General features: G+C 33.5%; 4 protein-coding genes across 7 annotated transcripts in view; 1 reads left to right on the top strand and 3 right to left on the bottom strand.

Annotated features, from left to right (window-relative positions):
- Positions 1-3,727: 3,727 nt before the first annotated feature.
- LOC100782951 ((RS)-norcoclaurine 6-O-methyltransferase-like) lies at positions 3,728-5,123 on the top strand. Its single transcript, NM_001317539.2, has 2 exons — positions 3,728-4,533; positions 4,613-5,123. The coding sequence occupies exons 1-2, from the start codon at positions 3,754-3,756 to the stop codon at positions 4,931-4,933; spliced, it is 1,101 nt and encodes a 366-aa protein (NP_001304468.2). The 5' UTR covers positions 3,728-3,753; the 3' UTR covers positions 4,934-5,123.
- Positions 5,124-7,787: 2,664 nt separating this feature from the next.
- On the bottom strand, positions 7,788-13,797 carry LOC100776156 (ubiquitin carboxyl-terminal hydrolase 2). Its single transcript, XM_006591368.4, has 3 exons — positions 12,968-13,797; positions 9,922-12,629; positions 7,788-8,214 (listed from the first exon to the last, which is right to left on the bottom strand). Exons 2-3 carry the CDS (start codon positions 12,621-12,623, stop codon positions 7,974-7,976), a joined length of 2,943 nt encoding a protein of 980 aa, XP_006591431.1. The 5' UTR covers positions 12,624-12,629; positions 12,968-13,797; the 3' UTR covers positions 7,788-7,973.
- A 6,429-nt stretch (positions 13,798-20,226) lies between these two features.
- Positions 20,227-22,426, bottom strand: LOC100782413 (L-ascorbate oxidase homolog). Its single transcript, XM_003538471.5, has 3 exons — positions 22,138-22,426; positions 20,937-22,046; positions 20,227-20,770 (listed from the first exon to the last, which is right to left on the bottom strand). Exons 1-3 carry the CDS (start codon positions 22,386-22,388, stop codon positions 20,473-20,475), a joined length of 1,659 nt encoding a protein of 552 aa, XP_003538519.1. The 5' UTR covers positions 22,389-22,426; the 3' UTR covers positions 20,227-20,472.
- Positions 22,427-24,110: 1,684 nt separating this feature from the next.
- LOC100781873 (mediator of RNA polymerase II transcription subunit 13) overlaps positions 24,111-25,830 on the bottom strand; it is a 55,665-nt gene continuing 53,945 nt past the window's right edge. For all 4 annotated transcript variants that reach the window (XM_014764290.3, XM_014764289.3, XM_006591367.4 and 1 more), the window contains one exon: positions 24,111-25,039. In XM_014764290.3, the coding sequence (XP_014619776.1) occupies positions 24,471-25,039 (569 nt within the window). In that variant the 3' untranslated portion in view covers positions 24,111-24,470. The remainder of the gene's footprint in view (positions 25,040-25,830) is intronic.

Consider the following 25,830-nt stretch of genomic DNA (forward strand, 5'->3'; position numbering starts at 1 on the left):
GAGGTAATCTTAAAAATGAAACCTTGTAATTCAATTTACTTACATCATCCACAGTTGTAGTATATATATGTTCAAACACTTGTCACCTGATATTATTTCAGCCACATCTACATGTGTGATGAAAAAGCTTGCTTGTACATTTGGAAGCCCGAATTTCGTCCCATCCCATGGCAGTTGAATTGGTTTCTGGTACATGTCATACAATATCTTCATCAATTCTCCCAATGGATCCTCTACAGCACCTGTATTGCACCTTTCAACACTTCCCACCGACTTTGGCACATTAGGGTGTGAATCCTATATGGTTAATGAAAATAACAATTACATTTATGTTATGAAGCAGGTATTAACAATGTCAACTTCAACAAAAACAAGCAGAGGGAAAATCAATTTATTTACATTAGAGATAGGTTTCACAAGATGTGTCGATCATCCAATGAATGTGTTAACGGCCTCCCTGGCATATTGAATCTCTGACATTGGAAATGGTACTCGCGCGTCACCGTCGTAAAAAGTTACAACACTAACCCTCACCACATCATCTGTGTAAGGGACATTGTGTATCGCAACGGTAGTATCAAATACCTTTCCCAAGGCCACTAGCCGTGTACACTCCTCACCAACTATGTACAAGCCCATAGTTGTGACATCAGCAGCAGAAGGCTCCTCAGCTACAACATTGGCAAGTTAGTGTGTGTTCATGAAACTACTACTGCATCATAATAATCATATAGTGACTTGTGTTGGGTGGTGCCATAGGTCATGTGGTAATTGGTGTTGCACTATTTAAATTCACATAAGTATGATAAGGCACATATTTATTGAGCATGTAAAAGGCTATATAGCATATGCTACACTGATGAATGGGATTTGGCACTTTAGCCCTGCTTTTCACCAAACAACCTAAAAGGCTGATTACTAGTAATATAAATAAGGGAAAATTGTTTGTTCTTGTAGCCTGACGGGAGTCCATTCAAGTTAGGATTCAACGTTCAATGTATTCTAAGACCTGTAGCTTTTCACCCCAATGTACATGGACCAGCCCAATTGGGCAGCACCTAAAAATCAAGTCTTGCAATGCAACTCAGTCAAGGACCACAAGTATGGAACACTCATCAGTCACCACCAATACCACTGCTACCATAATCTACAAGTTACTACAATTAATTATTGCCTTCTAAGAAGGGTTTAGAAGTTACCTTCAAAACACTTTTCAACATAGAATATAGGGTGTTGCCGTACCACATAAAAATAAATAAAAAAGGTTCATCCAGCAGATCAAAACCAACCAATTGAAACAAATAAACACATCATCAGTGACATTCTTAGAATGTGTGACGTAAAAAATAAGTTTTATTCCCGTAATTACAAAATTGACACCGTTTTATATTCTAAGACGGTTCTGCAAAATCGTCTTAAAATGCACGTCGTAGATAAGTGCTTTTCTAGTAGTGTAAAAAGATTATAATTTTTTTTTATCCCACTAAATAAAATTTTTGTATCCCTCAATGACATATTTTTGTTCCTCGAAAGATTAAAAAGATGGAGAGAAAGAAGAAGAAACTAATGCAACTCTTGAAACTTCATGGGGGATTAATTATGAGCCATCACAAGCATATTGCATATGTTTTATTGTGTTCTTCACCAGCTTCACTGTCCACACCATATATCTCAGCTCAAACATAAGGAAATCAATCAAGCTAGCGCTCATCTCATTCTAAATAATAATAGGTGGCAAATCGTTTCGTGTATATATTTGTTGGAAATAATTCAAGTCTCACATCGGGTAAAAGGAACCTCACTTTAGAATATATAAGTGAGGGGCAACCCTCACCCCTTGAGCTAGCTTTTGGGTTGAGTTAGGCCTCTCACATTATTCATTCTAAGATGGTATCAGAGTTAGTTCTGATCCTGGGATCACGCTTCTGCTAATCCTGGGATCATGTTTCCGCTAATCCTTGCTTTGTGGTGACAAACACCCACCATTTGTTGTTCACGCCCCGAGCCCAGGAAGTGCTTGGCGTGAGGGGGTGTGTTGGAAATAATCAAAGTCCTTCTGGAGTTGAGTTAAACCTATCACATTATTCATTCTAAGAATATTGCCTGCCATTAAAATTGAATGGTGAGTGCTTTTTCATTTGTTAATTTTATTAGCGGGCCTTGGTTATATTTAAAAGTATTATTTCTTTTAGATTTTTTTGAGAAATTATTTTAAATTGTTAATACAATAACATTAGTTGGAACTTTAATTTGTTAATGGACAAAGCAATACAAGATACAAGTTATTACACTGTTATAAATAATGCTAACAATTTTAATAATTGTTACTTCAGAAAAATATTCAAAATTTAAATTAATAAAATCTTACTTAAAATAAAAAAATATAAATAAATTAAATCATCAAATTTTATTACTCAATATTTTTTGTTAATTTTTTTTACTATAATAAAACTATATCATATTACTCTTATTAGATTATATAATATAATAAATAATTAAAATAATTAATAAAAAATATCATATAATTCTTTAATTTTTAAAACCTTATATAAATACTTTTTAACAATATTTATGATCAAACAAATAATTCTTTTTCATATCCAAAAATCATATTTTTTTTAATATGAAAAAATTTCTTTCATACCAAAATTCTCCTTTGTGCATTTTTTTTCTCTCTTATTAAACTGTAATGTACAAGGAATCAGGATTATAATTTTAAAAGTTTATTTTTATAACAATAAATACATTGATTATTCACTATATATATCCCTCATTTAAAAAAAAAAAAATTCTTTTTTTATTCGTCCATTTTCTCCTAAAAGGAAGTATATAATTTTTAAATGCAAATATAATTATTATATATATTTAAAACCCACTCTCAAGTACACAAAAAATCTTTCATTTAAGATTGTGAATTCAAGCGCGCGCGTCACTCACATTTTTTTTCACGATAGTCATGGGCTCATGGCAAATCTTCGGCATGATTAGGTGAATCTTTCAAGCCGATGCAATCAATAAAAAACCATATGTCATAGTATTACTTTATTTAAATGCAGCCAAAAAAAGTATTATTTCTTTAAAGAGCATCTATGTCGGGACTTTATTTAAATGCATCTTTAAAGAGCATCTACGTCGTCTATTATTTAAATATAATTCATCTCATATTATATATTTAATATGTATATATATATTAAAAAATAAAATTCAACTTTTTCTAGAAATTATGGTGATTATATTACTTTTACGTTGTAGTATGCGCACGAATTTGTACCAAATAGTGCTTTCCAAAGGGTGATATAAATTTCAAACATCTCTTATATTTTTTTTTCTCTTTTTTCATATCATCCTTTATTATCAATCAAATAAATTATTTATTTCTTTTTTTTTTTTTATCTCACTTAAAGTGTCTACACCTACCTGGTACAAGGATGTTCAAGAATTATTTTTCTTTTTGAAATTTAAATGACCCATGCTAATTCTAATAAAGAAACTAAAAAAATAGTTAATGTCATGGGCAATAGAAAACTCCCATGTTCTACTCGTGCACAATTTTTTAATTTTCCCAGATTAATTTGATACTTCACTGTCAAGAAAATAATAATAGGGATATGTGCGCGCCAGGCGTGCATTGCACTAGAGATTAAAATAACTGTAGTGGAATTAATGAGTGCCACATTTTAGCAGCAACATCTATAAATGAAGGTTTAAAGCTTCAAGGTTATTATACATGCACAGCTAGAGTTAAGAGAGGAGATGGGAGAAATAGAAAGAGAGGAGATGTCGTCGACAAGGTGGGAGAAGGAGGAGGAAGAAGAAGAAGAAGAGGCCCAAATGGATATCTGGAAGTACATATTTGGGTTTGTGGAACTGGCAGTGATAAAATGTGCGATTGAGCTTGGCATAGCTGAAGCCATAGAGAAGCATGGAAGTCCCATGACACTATCGGAGATATCATCAAGTTTAGGGTGTGATACTTCACATCTGAAGCGCATCATGAGGTTCCTGGTGCAAAGAAAGATATTCAAAGGCGACGGGTGCAGCAGGGGCTATTCTCAATCAGCTCTGTCTCGTCGATTGATGAGAAACGGCGAACACAGCATGGCTAGTTTTCTCTTGCTGGAGAGTAGTCCTGTAATGCTGGCACCTTGGCACAGTCTGAGTGCTCGCGTCATGGCCAATGGCAACCCCTCATTTGCAAAGGCTCACGGTGAAGACGTGTGGCGCTATGCTGCCGCAAATCTCGATCACAGCAACCTCATCAACGAAGCAATGGCATGTGATGCTAAGCTTGTTATGCCTATCATCATTCAAAGTTGCAGCGAGGCATTTCATGGCCTCAAGTCCTTGGTGGATGTCGGTGGGGGCAACGGCACCGCCATGCGCATCCTGGCTAAGGCTTGCCCTTCCATTCGACCCATCAATTTTGATCTTCCTCATGTCATTGCCCTCTGCGATGGCGATGGCGATGGCGTCCAACACGTGTCAGGCGACATGTTTCTAAGTGTTCCTAAAGCTGATGCTGCTTTTCTTATGGTACGTACAGTATATATATATATATATAAACTCATTTGTGCACTTTAAATAAAATCAATTTGATTTTGCTTGCATGCAGTGGGTTTTGCACGATTGGTCAGACGAAGAGTGCATCCAAATCTTAAAGAAGTGTAGGGAAGCCATATCAAATTCAAAGGAAAACGGAAGGGTTATTATTGTGGAGGCGGTGATTGAAGGAGAAGGAGAAGGAGAAGGAGGGAAGCATGACGGATTGAAGGATGTGGGATTGATGCTGGACATGGTAATGATGGCGCACACTAACTTCGGCAAAGAGCGCACACTCAAAGAGTGGGAATATGTCATCAAAATGGCAGGATTTAGCTCATACACTGTCAAACCCATTCATGCTGTGCAGTCCGTCATTATGGCTTTCTACTAAAATATATCCACCAAAAATTACCCTTGCAAGTTTGCCACTAAAATGCATTAAATAATTTAATAAAAAATAAAACATATTGTGTGATCCATCTTGCACGTGTAAAACAGTGTATGTTAATTTGTTGTAACAATATGAAAGCATTTCATTTTCTGTATGTTTGTTCGAGAGGAGAATAAAACGTATCTTTAAATCATACACTACTGTATTTTCTTTCTTCTCTGCACCCACCACGGCAGCATTGATTTTACGTGAAAATTTTTGTACAATTATTTTAAAATCTCTTTTTGAATCAATCACATTGACACTAATATTTTTCTGCAATCTATTATCTTTTTATTGAAACTTGCCAAATTATTATAGAAAAAATATTTATCTATATTAATAGTTAAATCACATTAAAAAAATGATAATTCATGACTCAACACAATATGCGATACTAGTTCAGATCTCATGTAAACGAAACAAGCAACTATCAACAAAATAATAGGTTGAAGTTAAAATATGTCATTAGCTATTGTAAATATAATACAATTTTTCTTTTTTTTTTCTTTTCATTTTTCTAATTAATCTTCATAAATATATAAAAGTTCAAAAAATGCGACACGATTAAATATAAAAACTAAAATTAACATCAAAATTTTAAATAAAGATTAAATGAAACTAAACTTATATGATCAGTCAAAAACATACTTTACCAATAAATTGATAAACATCATTGGTGCTAGCCAGAGCACCTGCTGGATCTTTTCAATTGTTCATTTTCTTTAAGGACCCAACTACCCAAGTTAGTAGTTAGTGATGACGACTTTAAATAACAAAGTAATATTTGAAAGACAAACTAAAGCAATGATTCTTCCTTTAAAAGAAATTTAAATACAACATTGTGATGTTGGTTGGAACTTTAATTTGACGGCAGACAAGTAACACTTAGATTGATTATAAAATTTAAAGCCAGTCTTAGTGCGAACTAGCGATCACAATGGATAAGATTTTATAATATTCATTCTCATGCCTACATTAAAAATAAAATATTTATATTTGACCTCATATCCACTGACATTAAAAGAATCAACACATATAGATTATGTTTGAAAAAACTACTAGTATTTAAAAGTTAAAAAATTAATTTATTAAATTATAAATGTTGAATGAAAGTAATTTATTTTGATTAGACCTCACTCAAATAGATCTTATAATAATTTAGGGGTAAAAGATAACAATAAAATAAACTTATTTTTCTTATAATTATATAGGACTGAAAAAATATTACATTTTGTTTTTTATATATAAGATCATATGTAGTATTAAAAACATTAATTCATCCAAGATTAAGTCATAAATAAATAATATTATAAATATAATCATCCAATATTTATAAAGATAAATAATTAAATAAATATAAATTTATATTACTAATTTGAAATATCAAACAACACACAAAATATCAGTTCACACTTTAAAATTAATCTTAAAAGAACTTGTGAATAAATTCATAAATTTATATATAAAATTAAATAATAATTTAATATTTTTAAATAGAATGTAAAACAAATTTAATTAATATAAAATATGTTGAATTAAGATTTACTATTGCTACTGTTGGTCTTAAAATTAGAAAAATATAATTATTTTTCTTATAAGCAAATATATGTATAATATAATTATTTACTTAAGAAAAATATTTTAATTACATTAATATTTAATATATATGATATACATGTGTGGGACCATATGGATATTATAGTATTCATACTTACATTTATTTTAACAAAAAATTAGATATAAATATCCGGTCTCATCCCCAATCCCAATAAATGAATAATTATCTTATTTTTACAGAGATAATGATATAGGTGATGTGTTTTTTTTGTTATTCCCAGTTCGCACCATGTTAATTTGCAAATTATTTGTCTTTTTCCTATCAATTCAACCTCCATGTGTTTCTCTAATTCTCTTAACTAATTCGCTTTTATTAATTAAGGACGAAGGACGATAACTATACCCTCGAACATTAATATTTTATAAAAAAATACTATATATATATAGTATAAAGCTTTATGGATTTATTATACTAACAATATGATAAATCAACCAATTCTAATACTTGATTATGTTCTTTTAAATTAAGATATCGTATAAAAGATTGTTGGGAGACCTATCTCTCTATTATAATTTATGAACGTCCTTTTCTTTTTTAATCAGCAAAATGAAAATATATTTGTCGGTAGGGCACAAAGGTATCCAAACCTATGCACATCACCTAGAATCCCTCATGTAAGTCATTGTTACAAGATATTTATATGAAAATATAAATAAAATAAATTTAAATATATTTTTAATTCCAGATATACTTATTTTTGACATTTAATCCTTAATAAATTTTTGTTTCATGACAAGTCCCTAATTTAAAATCTTATTTGATACCTCTATCATTAGTTAGAATCTATTATTATTTATGTGATCACTAATCGACCACACATATATGTGATATGTGGTGTCACCTGTAATCTTTATTTGACTAGGATTACACGTGTGTGCCACGTCTACTAACTCACTTGAACCCCCAAAATCCCTAAACCAGGTAGGGTGATTAGGGACAAAAACCCATAACTCAAATATTGCCATATTAAAAAAGTCAAATTCTGTTTTTATATGCGAACTACAAGGTCTCAAATAAATTTATCACTTAAATAATATCACTTACTAAATTAAAATATAACCATTTTTACAATGAACTTGAAGTTGAACAGAATACCAGAGAATGGGTTCACTATTTTAAACCGCTGGAATAACTAAAATTTGCTATAAAAAAAGAAAATAGAAAGAGCTGAAATTTGCTTTGACAGTTAGCACCAAAAGAAAAAATTGACTTTTGACTGTATGGCATCGCATTGTACATTCAACACCTCATCACATGTCGAAAAAATGGTATACAGGTAATTTTTACACTCACCCGCAATGATTTATCTCCCTTCCTCTCAAATTTAGTAAACCGTTATATATACCTCGAATAAAAATACGTATAAAGTAGACGTTCCAGTCAAATTTTTTCGTAGAATAAAATGTATGCCTCACAGCGAAGAACTTCATCAAGGGAAACTTCACGCACATATGCATCACTTGCCTGATACCATGTGGAACCCTCATTCTCTTTATCACCACCCTTCCCACTGTTCCTCTGGCCCCCTCTCACATACGCAACATAGTGACCCCCTCTCATAGTTCCGGAGTGCTCCACTAAGCCAACCAAGTGGTATTCATACTTCTCTTCATTTATGCACCTGCTTGGATATAATTGGGAGTGAATTACATGCCAGTATATCAATGAAGTACTAAAGAAAAGAAAAGAAAAACTAAACATCTACAATCAAGACTGCATTTACGAATCCAAACTGTTTGCAATTGCAATGAAGTGAAATTATGTCCAAAATATTTCTTGTGAGAAATTAAAAAGACAATCCTTAACACTTGAAAAAATAAGAAGCTAAATTGAATATAATAGGGAAAATATAAAATGAAATAAAAGCAAGCATGCAGAAGCATCTATAAAACACCAACCTCCGACATAGACACAGCTAATGTTTAAAATATAAGACACTAGGACTATGTATATATATATATATATACACGACAAAAATCTAAATTGAGAATTACGATTTATATATTTACCTTCTAAAAACAGTTTTAAAGCTTTATAATTTTCATATGAAAATGACCATCACAAAATTAATACTCTCCTTTACAATTTTGATTTTGTTCCAAGTAATAGTATTTTTAAGCTTTTTAAGCTATTTTTTCCAACAATACCCATAAATATGATTATGAAGATAAATTAGTACTTGGATTAAAAAGAGACATCACTCATAAAATTAAGTTAGTGGAAAGCATAATGTATTTATAATTGGTAGATAGTAAGATAGTTCATGACAAAAGTGAAAACTGTATTTTTGTCTAAATTTGTATCAATTGAATATTTCTTAATCAGTGTCATAGCCTTAAATGGAGCCGAGTACTTAAGATGGATGAAAACTACATTAGACAAGGATGAAAACAAGGACAAAAACATAGATGGTGGATGAAAACATAGATGCCCAGCAACCACGATGCTGGAGGAGCATCACCAACAACTACAGATGTCCAAGGTGCAGCTGGCAACAACAAAAGCCATGGTGACTGACCCGTCAACACACTGGAGTAGAGCAGCAACTGACAAACATAACAAAAACAGGATTTTGTGTGCAAAGGTGTTTGCATTCAATGGAAGAACGGGTTCTGTGCTTCATAACATTTTAAATGATTTCAGTTTTTAAATTTTTTCTAATATTTATAATATTAATATTAGTTGACTTTTTTTTAAAAAAAATATTTTCTTTATGATAGGAGTGAATGATAAGTGTCTAGCCAATAATAGATGTCGGCTCACTCTCTTGGCCAGTGTTCAAGAGGCAACTGAGCCAAAAATAAATTGTTCAAGGCGTGTCTAAATTGTTCAAGAGTCAACATGAGAATAAAGTAGGTGTAGCGGAGATGAGGATGTTGCGGTGGATGTGTGGTAAGACTCGGCAGGATAAAATTAGAAACGAAGCTATTAGAGAGAGGGTTGGAGTAGCGCCTATTGTAGAGAAGATGGTGGAAAATAGACTTAGGTGGTTTGGGCATGTAGAGAGAAGACCGGTAGACTCTGTAGTGAGGAGAGTAGACCAGATGGAGAGAAGACAAACAATTCGAGGCAGAGGAAGACCCAAAAAGACTATAAGAGAGGTTATCAAAAAGGATCTCGAACTTAATGATTTGGATAGAAGTATGGTACTTGATAGAACATTATGGCGGAAGTTGATCCATGTAGCCGACCCCACCTAGTGGGATAAGGCGTTGTTGTTGTTGTTGTTGTGTCTAAATAGTGTCCGACAGGCTGATATTGGGAAGGGGTGTCTATGCTTTATAGATTGTTCAAACTTCTGACAGGATCTAACAAAGTGGCAAATTACCTGGGATCAATATAGGGTCTAATATCCATCGTTTCTCTGAAATTGACATGGCCATTTAATTTACTTAAGCGACCACGGGCATCTTGGCTGAATCTCTTCAAATGAATGGTCAAGACAGGAGGAGCTTTATAAATGAGGACCCTCTTAGTTGCATCCCTCTTCACTTTCACGCTTTTGGAGCCAGCCTCTTCTTCTGAGTCATTGTTATCATTACCTATCATCGGAGAATCTCTTCTTTGGACATTTTCAATAACACAAGAATCAGCAGCTAAATGACTACAGCTTTCTTCATTGCAAGTATTACGAAAACTTGAAGACTGTAATTCATCAATATGTGTGTCTTCCATTTCAGATGATCCGCTATCCCTTTCATTAACAATTAAACTAAGCTCATCTCTTTGACCATTTTCAAGCTTTGTGTTGTGTTTATCACATGCAACCAAATTTTCTACGTTTGTGTCATTCTTTATGTCCCCATTTCCATTGGTTCTGACTTTAACAGAACAAGAGTTAACTGCATGCCATGGTTCATCATAAATTCCAGTTTCATTTCCATCAGATACAGCTCTTGCATGCTTTTTCTCTTCCATCTTTTGATGTTGGAGAAATTTTGAACAGTTCTCACAATGCCAAGCATTTTCATCCAAGAGAAGCTCGGGTTTTATAAAATGTGCCAAGCAACTCTCTACAGAGACAGGAGAATCTGTATCATCTACTTCATCTGGATCAGACTCACTGTTGCTTATGATAAAACCAGCTTCCATAACCTCTCTACATGAAGATGGTCTAGGAGCAGGCCCAGCAACAACTTCAGGCTCATTGAATAAGTCACCAAAGCCATCAAACTCCACTTCTTCTTGACCACCACCCAAAACAGATGAGGAGGCCTCACCATCCCCTCCAATGATCTCAGCAGCAGAGGAACTTTCTTCTTTGTATGGAAGTAACAGCACTTCTGAACCTTGAACTTGTAATGGAACCTTGTCTTCCCACCCATTTGCTGAAGAAAATTTGGGACTTAGGTTTTCATCCTCCTTAAGGAAACAAACAAGACCACTAGATTCACAGATGGCCTGTCCATGCAATTCATTTAAACATTCATCTTTGCTCTCAGTACCCTGTACCTCTGGGGCATCCTCCTTTTGGGAAATGAAATCACATTCATTAGTTCCAGCTTCCACATAATCCAACCATGAAAATCCGTCTGATGTTTTGATTGCACCATTGTCAAGCACTTGCATATGTTGAGACTCTCCAGGAGTAACCAAATTAGGTGAAGACAAGTCCTCTTTATCAGCTACACTTTTTATTTCTTCAGAACCTAATAATGTAGAATCAGCAGAACAAGTCCCCATCTCTCCAGCAACTGATATAACAGACTGATCAGGGCAAGATGATTCTGAGCTGGATAATTGGTTTGATTGAGTTTGAACCGGTAAGGGATAAGTGTCCCTGTTAACTCTGACTCGAGTTTTTCCACCTTTTTTTGGTGGAAGTTTAGCTTTTTTGGTCCGTGGTACTTGTTGGGCCTTGCAAGGTGGAGGTTTCTTAGTAGGAACTGGCACTGAAAGATCTAAGAAAGGTTCATACACTGTTGAGAAATGCCCACACTCTATGCAACATACAGTACTAGATATCTGACCCCCGAATAAAGCATCAACTAAAGTATTGGAAGAGGTCCCATCTCCCTTGGGAGAACCACTCTGTTTCCTTCCAGCTAGTTCTTCAGTACTTAACCCATCCAGTAAACAACGGAGCAATTCGTGACTGTCATGCTGCTGATATCCTCGAAATTGGGGAGACTTAGAACATACACAGCCAAAAAAAGATCTAGGATTTATAACATTTTTCAATCCTGATTCGGGGTTTGTTTCAGTGAAAAGCTTCTTCAAGGAACTAATAAGTGGCCCAACAGGAGCATCTAACTTTAGAAAGTCGTCCCGCAATCTATTCATAGCTAGCAGATTTTGCATAATTGAATTGAAGAAGCAAGTATTCCCAAGATTAATCATACCTCTAACTACATAACCAGCTTGTCCATATGAATCATTTGCAAACAGAGCTCTTGACTTAATTTCTGAAGTAATACTGTCATCCCCAACGGAGACATCCTCAATATCCACTGAAGATTTTTCTTGTGATCGTCCTTTCAACAATTTCACAACATCAGATAGAAGATGACACGATTCATCAGTTTTTTCAAATTTATCAACTTGAACAAGCATGTTGCAAGGAAAACACCAACACAATTGGGGCTTATCAAAATGAACTACCAAAGGGTGCCGATTTTTCCTCGCATGCCCTACCACATGGCAGTGAGGGGTTATTGGTAGCCCCACGCCTCCACAGGTATATCGACCACACTCCAAACAAACCCATATAGATTTTGACTCAGATTTTGAATCTAATGATGCGCCACCTTTCTTCTTCTCATGTTTACCTTTTCCTTTACCACTCCTTCTATCATTCGCACCTTCCCTACAATCTTCACACCTAACGGATCCAGAAGAACCAATCTTAGTGGACAATCTGTCAAAATTAACACCTTTTACAAGATGAGGGCAAGAATTAGTCTCTTTTGCAACCTCATCAACAGACTCAACAGTCGGGTTGGATGACTCAATAACCTTGATAGGCAAATGGGTAGCAACCCCCTTCTCCTTGGCAGAACCTCGAGTCTTCTTTCTGACTTTCTTCCCCATCAGTTCCTGTAATCCAAAACAAATCAATGAAGTCTGCCAGCACAAAACAGACATAAAAACAGATATCCATAATACGCATGCAAAGGGGGAGGACGAAAGTAGAGAATTTCAGTTTGCAAAGCACTAATGTTTGTGATAAGTAAAAAATTGGAATCCAAGATATATGAAAAGTGTGATGTTAGAACTGAATTTAAGAAGACGACGAATTCGGATACAATGCTATTGCTGGGTCCGGGGTCCCCATCGAGGCGAGTGGAATAATGTAGTTGAAAGCATCAGATCGAAAGATATTGTGATTGAAAGCATTTATTTAAGAAAAGAAACAAATAATACAAAGTGAGTACCAGCCAGCGAGTAAGCGGAAAGGCCTGGAGGAGTTGGGCAAGAGAAGATGCAAAGCCAGTGAGCGAGTGAGATAAATCCAATAAAAGATACTACTGTAGTAAGGATTGAAGAAGAGTAACAGTGTGGTGTGGTGGAAACGGAATGGATGCTTCTGACGAGAGACGTGCAAATTTAATTTGGTTTGGTTACCAGTCCAGACGGGTCACTACCCGAACCGCCCCCTATTTTGAGAAGAAACCAAGCAAAGCAACTATACCCTAATCTTAATCACTATTTTAACTGGGTCGGGATCCTTCCTGTCAGAAGAGGACCTGTTCAACAAATCTGACCCGTTGCCTTTATATTAAATCTAATCTACGGTGGAAATTAAAACCCTTGAACTTACCGTTTTATTAATCCATCTCCGTTCCGTTTCCTTCTTCTTTCACGTTTCACTCCTGAGAAAGCTTGAGCCACCACCGTATTGTAGCAATCATAAATGGCGACTCCGACTAGCTTTGCGAGTAAAACCATTAAGTGGGATTCAATACGTGTTCCTTTCATTCATTTGCTCTTCGAGATAGTGTTGGTGAAAAAACTATGAACTATGTGCATGAAAATTAGAGGACAAAGAAGCAAGACAATGTGTTGTGTGCTGCTCTGTTGCCTTCTATATGTCTGAAATTCAGACCAATTGATCCAGGATTTCTGCTCATAACTCTGCAATCTTCAATTATAGCAGCAAGACAGCTTGCTTCTATGTGGATATTTATGTGCTTGATTATCATCAGCAAAGAAAGATTTTTATTAAAACATCAATAAGGTATTGAAATGTATGGAAACATGAAGTCTTTTGACAAAATTGGTTCCCCTCCCTTTACAAATCCTAGCAGCACTCGCTACATAAAAATTGTATTTCTTTTGTCTCCCCTACTAACAGTGTTTTTTAACCGAAACAAAAGCAAAAGAAGAAAAAAGGATTATTTTCGTATAGGCAAGGGTGAAAAAATGAAACAAAGTTTCATTCCCGTTGAGTTTTATCGAATTCAAAGAAACTCACAAGTCATCTATATCGTATTTTTTAAAAAAATTATTTATTCATATACTTTAAATAAATGATATCTTTCTAAAAAATCATTTATTAAGTTATTTTTATTCACCGAAATTGATTAAGGTTACTAATTATATTTTAATTCGATCGATATATAATTATATTTTAATTCCATCGATATATATATATATATATATATATATATATATATATATATATATATATATATATATATATATATATATATATATATAAAATTTAATAAAAAAATAACTTAAATATTTAAGAGTTAGATCTATAATTTTTTATTTTCTTATAATTAGTTTTATAATTTTAACATTATTTATTTATTTATTTATTAAAATAATTATTTTAAATAATTATAAAAAAATAAAATTAAATAATTAACAATTACAGAACATCTATATAATGAATAGAATTATATTTACTTAGTGAACGGGTACACGGACTGGGAGATACATACCTGATGCTAATCCCACTTTTTCAAGTTGGGGAAAATCCAATTCTTAACCCCAACTTCGATCAAATGGATTTTCTTCATCTAACTCAATACGGGATTAGACTAGTATTTAGGAGTTCAAATTTTATTTTCATGCCTATTTCCTTCCTAGAATGTATAGGCATCTTCTCATCGGAGATATCATGCAGGAAAAAGAGAAGTAAGTCAAACCATAAATTCTTTTTATTAGTATTGAGTAGCTACTTTGATTGTAAAATATTAATTAACAGATGAAAAACAACAGTGATTTTTTTTTTTAAAAAAAAAGACATATCTAAGTTTTGAAGTTATTTTTTTTGTTTGGAAAAGAAAAAAAATTCTCCTCCCACAAGTATACAAATTAAGCTTTAAATAAAACTTTTCTTAAATTGTATAAACTCAACATAAAGTAAGGAAACGATTATCACGACTATCTTTATCTTTTAATTTATCTGTTGTTTAATTTCTATTACTATTGTTGGTGAATATTTTTTTAATGCTTTGTTAGTTCCATGTAGACTATTTTTATAACACATTAACTATCCTTTTAAAAAATAAAACATTAATTATAAAACAATTAACATATTTTATTTGAAGTTTTAACAATAAAATGAAACATATTAATTATAAGGTGATTGAGGCAACACGTAATTAATATTTTCAAAAAACACAAGTGCATTATTAATTTCTTTCTTTCTCTATATTACATATAAATATTAATTTATTTCCATAGCTCAAAAACATATTAAATACTAACTGATATCTTCCAATAAACTTAAAAAATTGTTGATAATATTCATTATTATACTTAATTTTCATTGATGAGTACTCACCGAACGATCAATCGTCTTTCATTATAGAGAATCGATCGGATGTCGGAGCAATTTATCATTTTTTCTACCATCTGGATGCATGTAAGATTTTTTACATCATTTTGATCAGCAAAAAATCGATTAAACCTTGATATTATTAGAAGATACCAGCACACTTTTGTTGGACGACTATTGTTTGTGGTTGCATCATCACTGCATTCGTCATCCTTGACTTTGTACCGTGATACCCCACATGTGGGGCACTTACGCATTTCTGCAAACTAATTTTTGTACAATATGCAATCACTAAGGCATGCATGGATTTTCTTGAACTCCATTCCCACAGGACATAAAATCTTCTTCGTCTCGTACTGATTTTTCGACAATGTGTTTTCTTCTGGAAGCATCTTCTTCAATAACACAAGGAATTCAGTGAAGCTTTTGTCACTCCACCCAAATCTTACCTTCAAGTTCACCAAAGCTAACACCACTGACAACCTTGTAATTAAAACTTGTGCATCCCTCATACAATGGCTTCTTTGAATCACTTTCTATTTTCTCATACAAAGGTGCATGTGCTTGATAAAAACAGTCTTGTCCAAGATCACAAATAATGTCTTCTATACGATCTCCGATGTCTTCATCAATTGGCTTAGTGCGACAAATTGTTGGCAGTTCCCCATGCCATATTCATTTTGTGTAATTCGGAACGATCTCGTGACATATAAGATGTGATCTTATTTCATTCACTGAGTGGCATCTTCCGTTTACACATTTAACACATGGATAGAAAAATTTTTCCCCCAAACTTTGTGCATTATGTTAAGTAAATTATAAGAATTGTTCAACCTTAGTCTAATATTCTTCACTGATACGTAATGCTTTCATCCAACTTTGATCCATGTTTCCCCTTTGTTGTCACACTTCATTAAGTTATCTGTCATGCATGATAACCTCACTTTTTTCATTAAAGGTGTGGTCCTATCCCATTAAGGAAAACATTTTTATAGTAGATTCATATGTAAAGGTTTCTTTTCTTTTCTTAGATTTGACAAAATTTCAACAACATTTATTGATCTCCGGGAACACAACATGAAAGCAGTGACATGTGCCACATCCACTACAGTCAAGTATGCACCCGAAGAGCAAAGTGAAATGCATTATACCAAAATTTCTTCAAATCTTAGAAAAGAAAATTTACCTATACGTATGAATCAACTATAGAAATAAGTCTTCCCAAACTGTCCAAATAGATAATTCAAGACTCAATACATCGATTAATCCAAACTATTTGTATTAATCGATGTATTGAATCTCAAAAGGAAAACTAAAGTTCACTCACAATGCACGTAACTACTAATATAATACAATACTCATATATCAACAAGCATGTAATAAGCACAACAGTGTCACAAATAAATACATACTTCAGAAGCTGATGACTAATAACCAGAAGGAATGCGGTGATGTAATGCTATAGTATAGAAAAATGTTGACTTGATTACACTGGTAGTAAAATATTGTTAAGCTAGTTACAACTGTTAGGACAGTTGTAAAGAGGAACAATAAATAGACCCTTAAAAGGGAGATTAGGGCATGGACTAGTTTACACTGTTTGTAGATCAACTAAGCGAACAAGGTAGTGCCATCTATCCATTTCCCTCCACATAACTCCATGTATTATTCACAAAATAGAAAAAATAATTCAGTCACCAGATCTGAATCCTAACAGAATTGCCATTAACGCCTACCTCACTAACAAAATGCATGATAAGAACATTCTAGAACATGTTGAGTGATGATTCTACTAAAATAGAACCATAAAGGATAACACTATAAGGTCTAAGACACATAATCCTTCCATTTCTTTGGTGCTAAAATTGTCCTTTTATGCCTTCTTCGCATTTTGTTGTCCAATTGCTCGCTGTCCATATTGGTTTGCATCTTGCTAATGGACTTGGGCATATCAGCTTTAGTATAGTTGATTATAATATTCATCGTTGTCCACATTTGTGTTATTTAATTAATTCAAAATCATGGAATGAAATGTATGAATCATTTCATCTTGTGAACTCTTTTTCTGCTTTTAGGTGTGAAACCAAATGAAAGTAAAAAAGTGGACCTCTCCCTGTTGTATTATCCATGTTTGCAGTCTTTGGTCTGTTATGTAAACCGACAAGTAATTCTGCATTTCAAATGGAACGGTAAATTGCTGAACTAGTTTTCTTTTCAATGTTTTTCTAATTATATGTAGCAGTGTGAGTATATTAAGGGTATATTTGTTCCTTTCCATAACGTCCCTCAAAGCTAAATGCATTATTTCTTGCGCATTTTTGAGGTTTAAAGACTTGACACAAAATGTTAAATGGCTTGCCTTGTTTTTGTCTGTAGCCTGAGATTCCAAATCCACTATATGACCTAAATAAATGAGGTTCTTGCAAGTTGAATCCATGTGAAAAGTTATATAAAGATAACAGAACATAAACCATGTGAAAAGTTCAATGTTGTTGTTTGTGATGTTGAGGTTTCATTCAATTTCCAGCAAACCCATATTCCAGTTTTCAAATCAATCGCTAGTTATATAGAGAACCAAGTCTAAATTTTCCCATTTTACCTTGTCTACATTGCATTAAATCTCCAATTTGAGATGTGAATTTTCTTTTTGCATGATTTATAGTATTTGAACTCTTCATCAACTCAACTAGTCAAAGGATGGGTATATATGATCCATTCCATCATATGAACATGTGGGGGGGGGGGGGGGGGGGGGGGGGGGGAAGCAACTTTAAAATTGATGGAAGCTTGAACTCAATTGCTCCCTAATTGTTAATGATTAAGCCTAGCATGTAGAACAAGGTAACAATGTGGGAATTTCTCTTTTGTTAGTGAATTAGCATTGTTTTGTGGGAAAACTTGTTTACAAAAGTCTTTTGAATTTTATTTGTTTAGTCTGAATGTACTTTTCACAAATGAAGGGAACCTTTACATCAAGATTTTTCATTTTTTTATTCCTTATTTGTACATGTTGTTATTTTTGTTTTAAACATGCAAAAATATTTGAGGATTGATAACTGACTAACTGCGATTTATAAGTATATTTTGGAGTTAAAGTATATAAGAATTTATATTTTTTCTCTCTTATTTTTTGTACAAATAATTATTATTTTAACATTATTTAAGTTTTTGTGCAAAAAATATTAAAAGTTGATGAATTTATGATGCTTAATGGGTAAAATAAAGCCCAAAAGAGAAAATTGAAAATCTAAAGAAGCGCACTTAGCGCGTTCCAGGTGCTCAGTGTGAGACTCAGGCTTAGTGGGAACAACACACATAGTGCCAACAGGATAATTCAAGAAAGCAAGACTAATTCAGGAAAGAGTCGTGCTTAGCGCAAGTCACGTGACAAGTGCGACAAGTGCACTCATTGTGATTACAACACGAATACCGTCATACTCGCTAAGTGCGACAAGTGCACTCATCGTGAAGGTTACGTGAAAACTAAGCTGATCTACACCTATAAAAGAAGGAGAGAAGAAGGAAAAAACAAAGAAAATTTAAGATTATACAATTCTTTATAGAAGAAAAATGCTAGAAGAAGGAGAAACAAACATTAGGAGTCATTCCTTCCCTCCATTTCCTTTCTTATCTATTCCTCCCTTTACTAAATATTCTCCTCTTGCAATTGTAATACCTCATATGACAATAAAAGGTTAAATCTCTCTTTGTTGGGAACTTGACAACTAACTACTTTTGATGTAATTTTCTCTTCTTATCTATTTAATAATGTTACTTTTGTATTATCCTTTCTTGTGCTTAATATTATTACTTATGGCATGACTTGATCACCCATTTGCATGATAAGTTTTAGGAGTAGCGTTGGAAAATATTATTTTCTAATAAAACTGGAAAATGGCATCTAAATAAAGTCATCACTAAGGATATGTTGATTTTGTTTAGCCTGTTATACATCTCTTCTTAATGCAATTTACTATTTTATCTCAGCAAAAAGATTTGGGAGACAAGTAGATAAACTAGACTCTTTCACTAGAGGGATCTTGGTTAAAGTATATTAGTAGATGCATGTGTAAATTGAATAATTGTAAATAAAAAAAAACATTAATATTACATCAAGAGTAGCTTTGGTAGGCTAAGTTCCCAACATTCTCATCTTTTGGATTTAACTTCTATAATAATATTAGCTTTTCTCATTTTTTTTCTGTTTTCAAGTAATTAATTTAAATTCATGTTTAATTTATTCTCTTCTTTATTTTAAATTTCTACCAATTTAATTTTCTGTTTTTCTCATACTCTTTTCAAATCAATTTAATTTCTTTAACTTCTTTTATTAATCAAATATTCATCTTCTTAAGTACAAACACAATTTTAGTGGATTTGACACTGAGACTTGTTTTAACTTTACTACTTGAGACGAATTTGTGCACTTGTCAATCCATCAACAAGGATAAAATGAACAAATAAAAAAAAAACAAGGAGTGATTACAACAATTTATATCGCCTTTATCTATTATTATAGATTATTATTATTAATTATTAAATAATGATATTTTTTGTGTTTATTTTGGAAATTTACTTAAACTTTAAAATATGCACACATAAATTATTAATTATAATATCTAACTTGTTCAAACACGTCTACAATGATATTTGAACATCTATTTTTTTTTTCAACCTAGCTAAAGCCTATCATTTCTTTTTCTTTTTTTTATATTATACCTAAAAATATCTATATTTCTCTCTCTCACTGGTGTTTCTTACTATTTTGGATATTATTTGAGTTTAATTAATGACAAATAATTATTGATTAGATTTTATTTAATTCTCTCAATTAAATTTCAGATTAATTAGGGTTCATTTTTGCTTTTGAACATGAAAGCTAAGATAAATGAAAAAGAAGGATTTTGGCGGTCCAAATATTATTTTCCATATGTATATTCAGTTTATTTAAAATACATATGATCAACTCTATATTTGTTCGGAAGAAGTGTAAAAGTTGAAAACTTTGAACGCTTTTCCAAACGAGTTTATACACATTGATCAACTCCAACCCTTTATCCTACGCTATTCTATTAAAATTAAATTGGCTAGTTCTTAATGTTGAACATTGTTCTTGCCTTATGAAAAAAAAAATGTAGAACGTTGTTCTTAGGAGTATGGTGCTGGTTTTGGCAAATTCTTTACAAGACCACAAAGCAAGTTACTGTCTGGCATATTGTACTCGTCTCTAAGAGAATGCTCAGGGGACAAAACACTAATGTATAACTGCTGGCCAAGATAGCGACTTTCAGCAATATCCGATCTTAGGTTCCACATCCCAGCATTGTCGAATGTCAACATGATGGCGGCCCAACATTTTGGGAACACATGAACTGTGTGTCTGCTCACGGCATCTAGAAGGTTGTAGGACTTCCTCTTCTCTGGGGTCCAAGTGCCTGGCTCTATGCTGTAAATATAAAAAATGAGAAATTAAGAAATATAATTAATTAATTAATTAAGCATTCATTCATATATATTCGTTGTTGAAAATGCATGCACGATGATATTTATGTAAGTGGTGGGTGGGGCTCGTGCAATCAATATATGTAAAGAATGAATGAATGCTTACTCACCCGAGTACGAAGAACGAATAACCATCCAAGTGATATGATTGGATTGTTTTTTCAGGGTTCTCAAAGATGATTTCGATGAAGTTGCGATGGGTAATGTTAAGAACATTTGGTTGTACGGTTACAGCGTTTCCAATGTTAGGTGATGGGTTGTCTGGGATAGTATCATATTTGAAAACCTTGTCCGAAATTCCAAAGTATTCAGCTAGCTTGAGTGGAGTTTCGGGATCGACATGTGAGACACCATTAAGGGCATAACGAAGCTTACCGTTAGACTTACTAACTGAGTTAACGAGCTTGATAGTACGAGTAATGTTGATTTGACCATATTTGTAGGAACCCTGAGGGTTGGGCCTGGCGGCACTAGCGGTGAGATTCCAACGGAAGGTATGGAATTGGTTAAGAGACCAAGCCCAACCCACTGGAGCCGGGGGGATGTCGGGTGAGGCAGGACCCTTACCATTTGTGTAACGAATGATACCTTTACCTATTAGAACAGTCTTGGTGAAACGTGTGGAAGCCACCATGTAGTAATCCTTTGGTTCCTTGTCCGCTGTAACAAGCACAGAAAAACATTCCCCTACATGCACATCAAGAGAGTCGTACATGTTTTGCACCACGTGGGAGCCTTCCATCTCGACAAGCTTCATGGAATGGCCTTGGATCCTATAGTTTAGGGAGTTCTTAAGGCCAACGTTGCATATTCTATATTTGTAGGTCTTTGCAGGCTTCATGGTGAAGAGTGGTTCGTCTTTTCCATCACCTTTAGCTGTTTTGCCATTGATAAGGACACCTTCAGGCCTACCAAGAGAGCGCCCGCTATCCAATAACTTCCTCAGAATGGTGTGACTCTTTGTGTACCAGTCACCAATGAGAACGGTGTATTCATCCTCAGGATCTGGGTAAGGCACAGGAATAAGCAAGCGACTGTTTACACGAAGGCCACCAAAACCACCAGCTGCCCTATGCATGGCTGTGCTTGGGTAGTAGAAGTAACTGCCTATTTGGTCCTTCACCTGGATACGATACGTGAAGTTTGTCCCTGGAGGAATGGGGCAGTTAGTTCCTGCAACCCCATCTTGCCATGAATTCTTTCTGTGTTGGATGCCATTCCTGCAAAAATTAGTTTAAAATGAACAACCATGCATTAAATCTCTCTCTCTCTCTCTCTCTCTCACACACACACATATATATCTATATGTACCAAGTGAAAAGGAATGGCTCATCAAGATTATTGAAGACATTGATAACTAGATTGTTGTTGCTGGTGGAATTGATATTGGGTCCTGGAAATTGGCCATTGATGAAAATGCCTTGTTGGGGTATACCCAATGGAGAGATGGTGCCGTAAGTAACATTCCATGTAAAGTAGAGATAAGGGTCTTCACCCCGGACCACCGTCAATAATGATTCGATCCATAGGCATGACAATACCAGTAACATTACCCTTTTCATCTCGCTTGATCTCGACCGGTCTCTGTTCTTTATTTTAATATTTTCTCTTCAAAGGTGGTTCCTTTGCAATTAATTACTTCCCTCGCTATTCCACAGTGGAACAAGACTCCTCCTCTTAACATCCTCGTCAATATATACCCTGCAACCCTAGCTTGCCTTATGTATATTTCCTCCTGATTTTGCCACCATGCAAACTACACGGAAACATCTCTCACTTTCCATTACTTTATGCTCCTTGGAATGCGTACTTCCTTTCAGCCTTTTCCGTTTTCTCCGTCAAAGCAGTTTTTGTTCTTATAGTTAGAGGAGTGACATATTACTATATTAGTCATAGTTAGAGGGGTGGCATATTATTAGATTACTTTCCCAATACAGAGAATGCTACCATATTAATTATTATTGGAGTAATGATTATTTTACACCTGAGTTTTCATGATTATTTTACAAGTGTGGCTAATTGACCCCTGGTGAAAATGTTTTCATGCCAAAAGAATTTTCACTAAAAAAACTTTTCGTTTTGTAGCCAGAAATGAATTGAATAATAAATTTTCCACATTATTTAATTTTATATTCATTTATATAGTAAGAAGTACGTGGTATATTTACTTTTAACTTTTTATTATGAGAGTAAAAAAAGAAAATAATATTTAAACTTTTTCTAATGTGATACGCATGATGTATTTTAATTTCAAGGATTTACCTTGTAAGGTGGAAAATTAATGTCACACCATATTATAATTATTATGACTTCATTCTCGTAAATCTATACAAACTCAAACTTAGGAACCATTCCTACGGCTACAGGCGGATGCACATGCAATCTTGTGAGAGAAATTTTTTATACTTAATATATTTAATAATTTTCATTTTTTTCTCATAAAAATTAGTGTTGGTCTCATAAAATATTTTTTTAAAAATAAATAGATGTAAAAGTTACAAGCTAGAGACAAAATAAAAATTAAATTGATACTAATTTTAATTGTATTACTTATGGAAATATATTAAGAGTTTATTTTAAAATAATTATTTTAAAAGTCAACAAATTTATCATATTGTGATTAAAAAATGATAAAAAATTTTACATTGCTAATTTATAATCTTTTTTTCTCATATATTAATTATTATATTACCATAAACATAAGAGACATTAAAGCTAAAAATTACAAATAGATAACATATATTAAAAAAACAAGAATTAACATACATGATTTATAATAATATAAATTATTTGAATATGCAAGATTTAATGCAATAAAATTCAATAGCAAAATAGAAATATAAACACACAAACGCAATAACGCTTATATTTCCCTTAGTTAATATAATATCTTTCGAAGATATATAAAGTTTCCAAGTCATCTCCCAAGAGACTTACACAATATCAAGCCAATTATGCACAATTCATTAACTAAGAATATGACATGTAAATAAAGGAATAGTCACGTTAGTAATCCCCAAGAAGAATGTATATATAACCATTTTCAAACCTTTTAAAGCCAATGTTGCAATCAATTAGTATTGGGATTGGGGAATGTTTCTAGGACAAAATCCACAAAAAAAATCCGTTCATTGCAAGAGTTCACATTTTTATAAAAGTTGGGAGTGCAAAGGCATCACTATGGAAAAGGAAATACCAACTACGTTGGCACCGAGAACCTACCAATCATTTACAGCGCGCCAAATATTGTTCAACACAAATTAATTATAGCTAGGAAACCAATATTAAGCATAAAATTAGTTACTAGCACATTATTGTCTTACAATATCTAATTACAAAGGAAATGAAATTTCGGAGACCCACATGCTACAAAGAGCGAAAATACGGTATTCTATGCTAAAATCAACAGTTTCTATCAATCATGCTAATCTGTGTTAAAATCAGCTGTTCTAGAAAAGCTCATGTACATTCCCAACAATTGCTAAATCTATTTCATCCAGGAACACATCAGCTTCTACCTTTAATTTACATGTAATCACAGTGTATCTAGTATGATACAGTCTACTCAGCTCAGTTTGGCTGTCTTTCCTCTCTAATCAATGATAAGAGTTTTGTCGCAACCATTGTATATATATAAATCATAGTCAAGATTTCTCTGACTGCTTGGAGAGCTCTTTATCAGCAAAATGAAGAAGTCTTCTTAGTCTTAGAACCATGTCACAGTGGAAAGGAAGTGCTGTTCGCCGCTCTAAGTACGTGGGACTTACCGTCATCCATGACAAGGCATGAAGCTCTGCTGCAAGAGACTCCAGAACCAAGTGGGTCTCAATTTCAAAATCTTTAGCTTCCCAGCTTAAACTTCTACCACCTTGCTTGTTAATTCCTCGGACAATCTTCTCTTGGGGGATGTTAGTACCTCCATAATAATCAATGAGGCTCACTGACAGTATAGAGGGCCATTCTTCTTTTTGGTTGCTTCTATAGTCCTTCCTCATGGAAGGTACTGCTTTTGAAACCACAAATCCAGTAGAGAGCGGAAGAGCAGAACCCTTGCTGTGAAGCAGATGAGCTAGTGGTGGTGACTCTGCTGTGAGGCATGTGGGGAGTTGAAGAACTGTTGGAGGAAGGAACCGCATGCTAGGAGAAGGAATTAGAATATATGCAGAAGACGTAGAACCAAGAGACTTCACTGGAGTGAAACCTTCTATGTAACCTGAAATAGACAAACCACCACCACCACCACTTTCAGTTCCTCCTCCAAAAAGTTTTTGCTATCAATACTTACATGATTTACTTCATTAACAATATTAAAATATGAGGCAGCATTGCAAATTCAAAATTTTGTTTCTTGGTTGCTTGTGAAATTCTAGAGAGTCCATTCTCCAATTCCTTTGTACAACTATAAGTTTTTTTATCCAGAAATCCTAAGTTGAAAATTGTTAAAGAGAAAGGACAGAGGCATATTGAGACTGGAACCATGTGTCTGAATACAGCACGAATGAGTTTATATAGGCTTATTGCACTTGTTCCAAATAAATGAAGGATATTTGATTTCCTCTAAATAAGAGATTATGTGCCTATAAACTATATTTATTACAATGAATGCAGAATATCAATACTGATTCTCAACAAGAATAATGATGAAGTCTATCCATACTGAAAATCCATAATAGATTCAAGTACTTGAAGGATATTTGTCTGAATTTCCTTTATTTATGTCATATGCCAAAACAGGATTTTAGTATATTAGTGCAGTGCAACTTTGAAAAATGTAATCGTCACAAATTTGTAGCTGTAGCAAAGGTATGTTCAATGTCAAAGTGACAGTAAGTTTGTCAAAAAATTTCTGGGCAGTGCCAACTGTTTTTATATGGACAGCATTGCCATTATTGGGGATGGTTTCAACGAAATAAATAAGTTGAAAGCTTCCCTTTCAGCTGATTTTCAGATTGAAGACCCTGGGTCCTTAAAATATTTTTTGGGGGACAGCTTGGACGATCAAAG

Source organism: Glycine max, chromosome 11 (assembly GCF_000004515.6).
Source record: "Glycine max cultivar Williams 82 chromosome 11, Glycine_max_v4.0, whole genome shotgun sequence".
Taxonomy (NCBI): Eukaryota; Viridiplantae; Streptophyta; class Magnoliopsida; order Fabales; family Fabaceae; genus Glycine; species Glycine max.

Coding starts and splice junctions, on each gene's coding strand:
- LOC100782951 (NM_001317539.2), top strand. CDS start 3,754: ATGGGAGAAATAGAAAGAGAGGAGATGTCGTCGACAAGGTGGGAGAAG. Junction 4,534..4,612: donor CTGATGCTGCTTTTCTTATG/GTACGTACAGTA, acceptor GCTTGCATGCAG/TGGGTTTTGCACGATTGGTC.
- LOC100776156 (XM_006591368.4), bottom strand. CDS start 12,623: ATGGGGAAGAAAGTCAGAAAGAAGACTCGAGGTTCTGCCAAGGAGAAG. Junction 8,215..9,921: donor AGACCCTATATTGATCCCAG/GTAATTTGCCAC, acceptor ATATCCAAGCAG/GTGCATAAATGAAGAGAAGT.
- LOC100782413 (XM_003538471.5), bottom strand. CDS start 22,388: ATGAAAAGGGTAATGTTACTGGTATTGTCATGCCTATGGATCGAATCA. Junction 22,047..22,137: donor GAGCCATTCCTTTTCACTTG/GTACATATAGAT, acceptor TAATTTTTGCAG/GAATGGCATCCAACACAGAA. Junction 20,771..20,936: donor TATTCGTTCTTCGTACTCGG/GTGAGTAAGCAT, acceptor TTATATTTACAG/CATAGAGCCAGGCACTTGGA.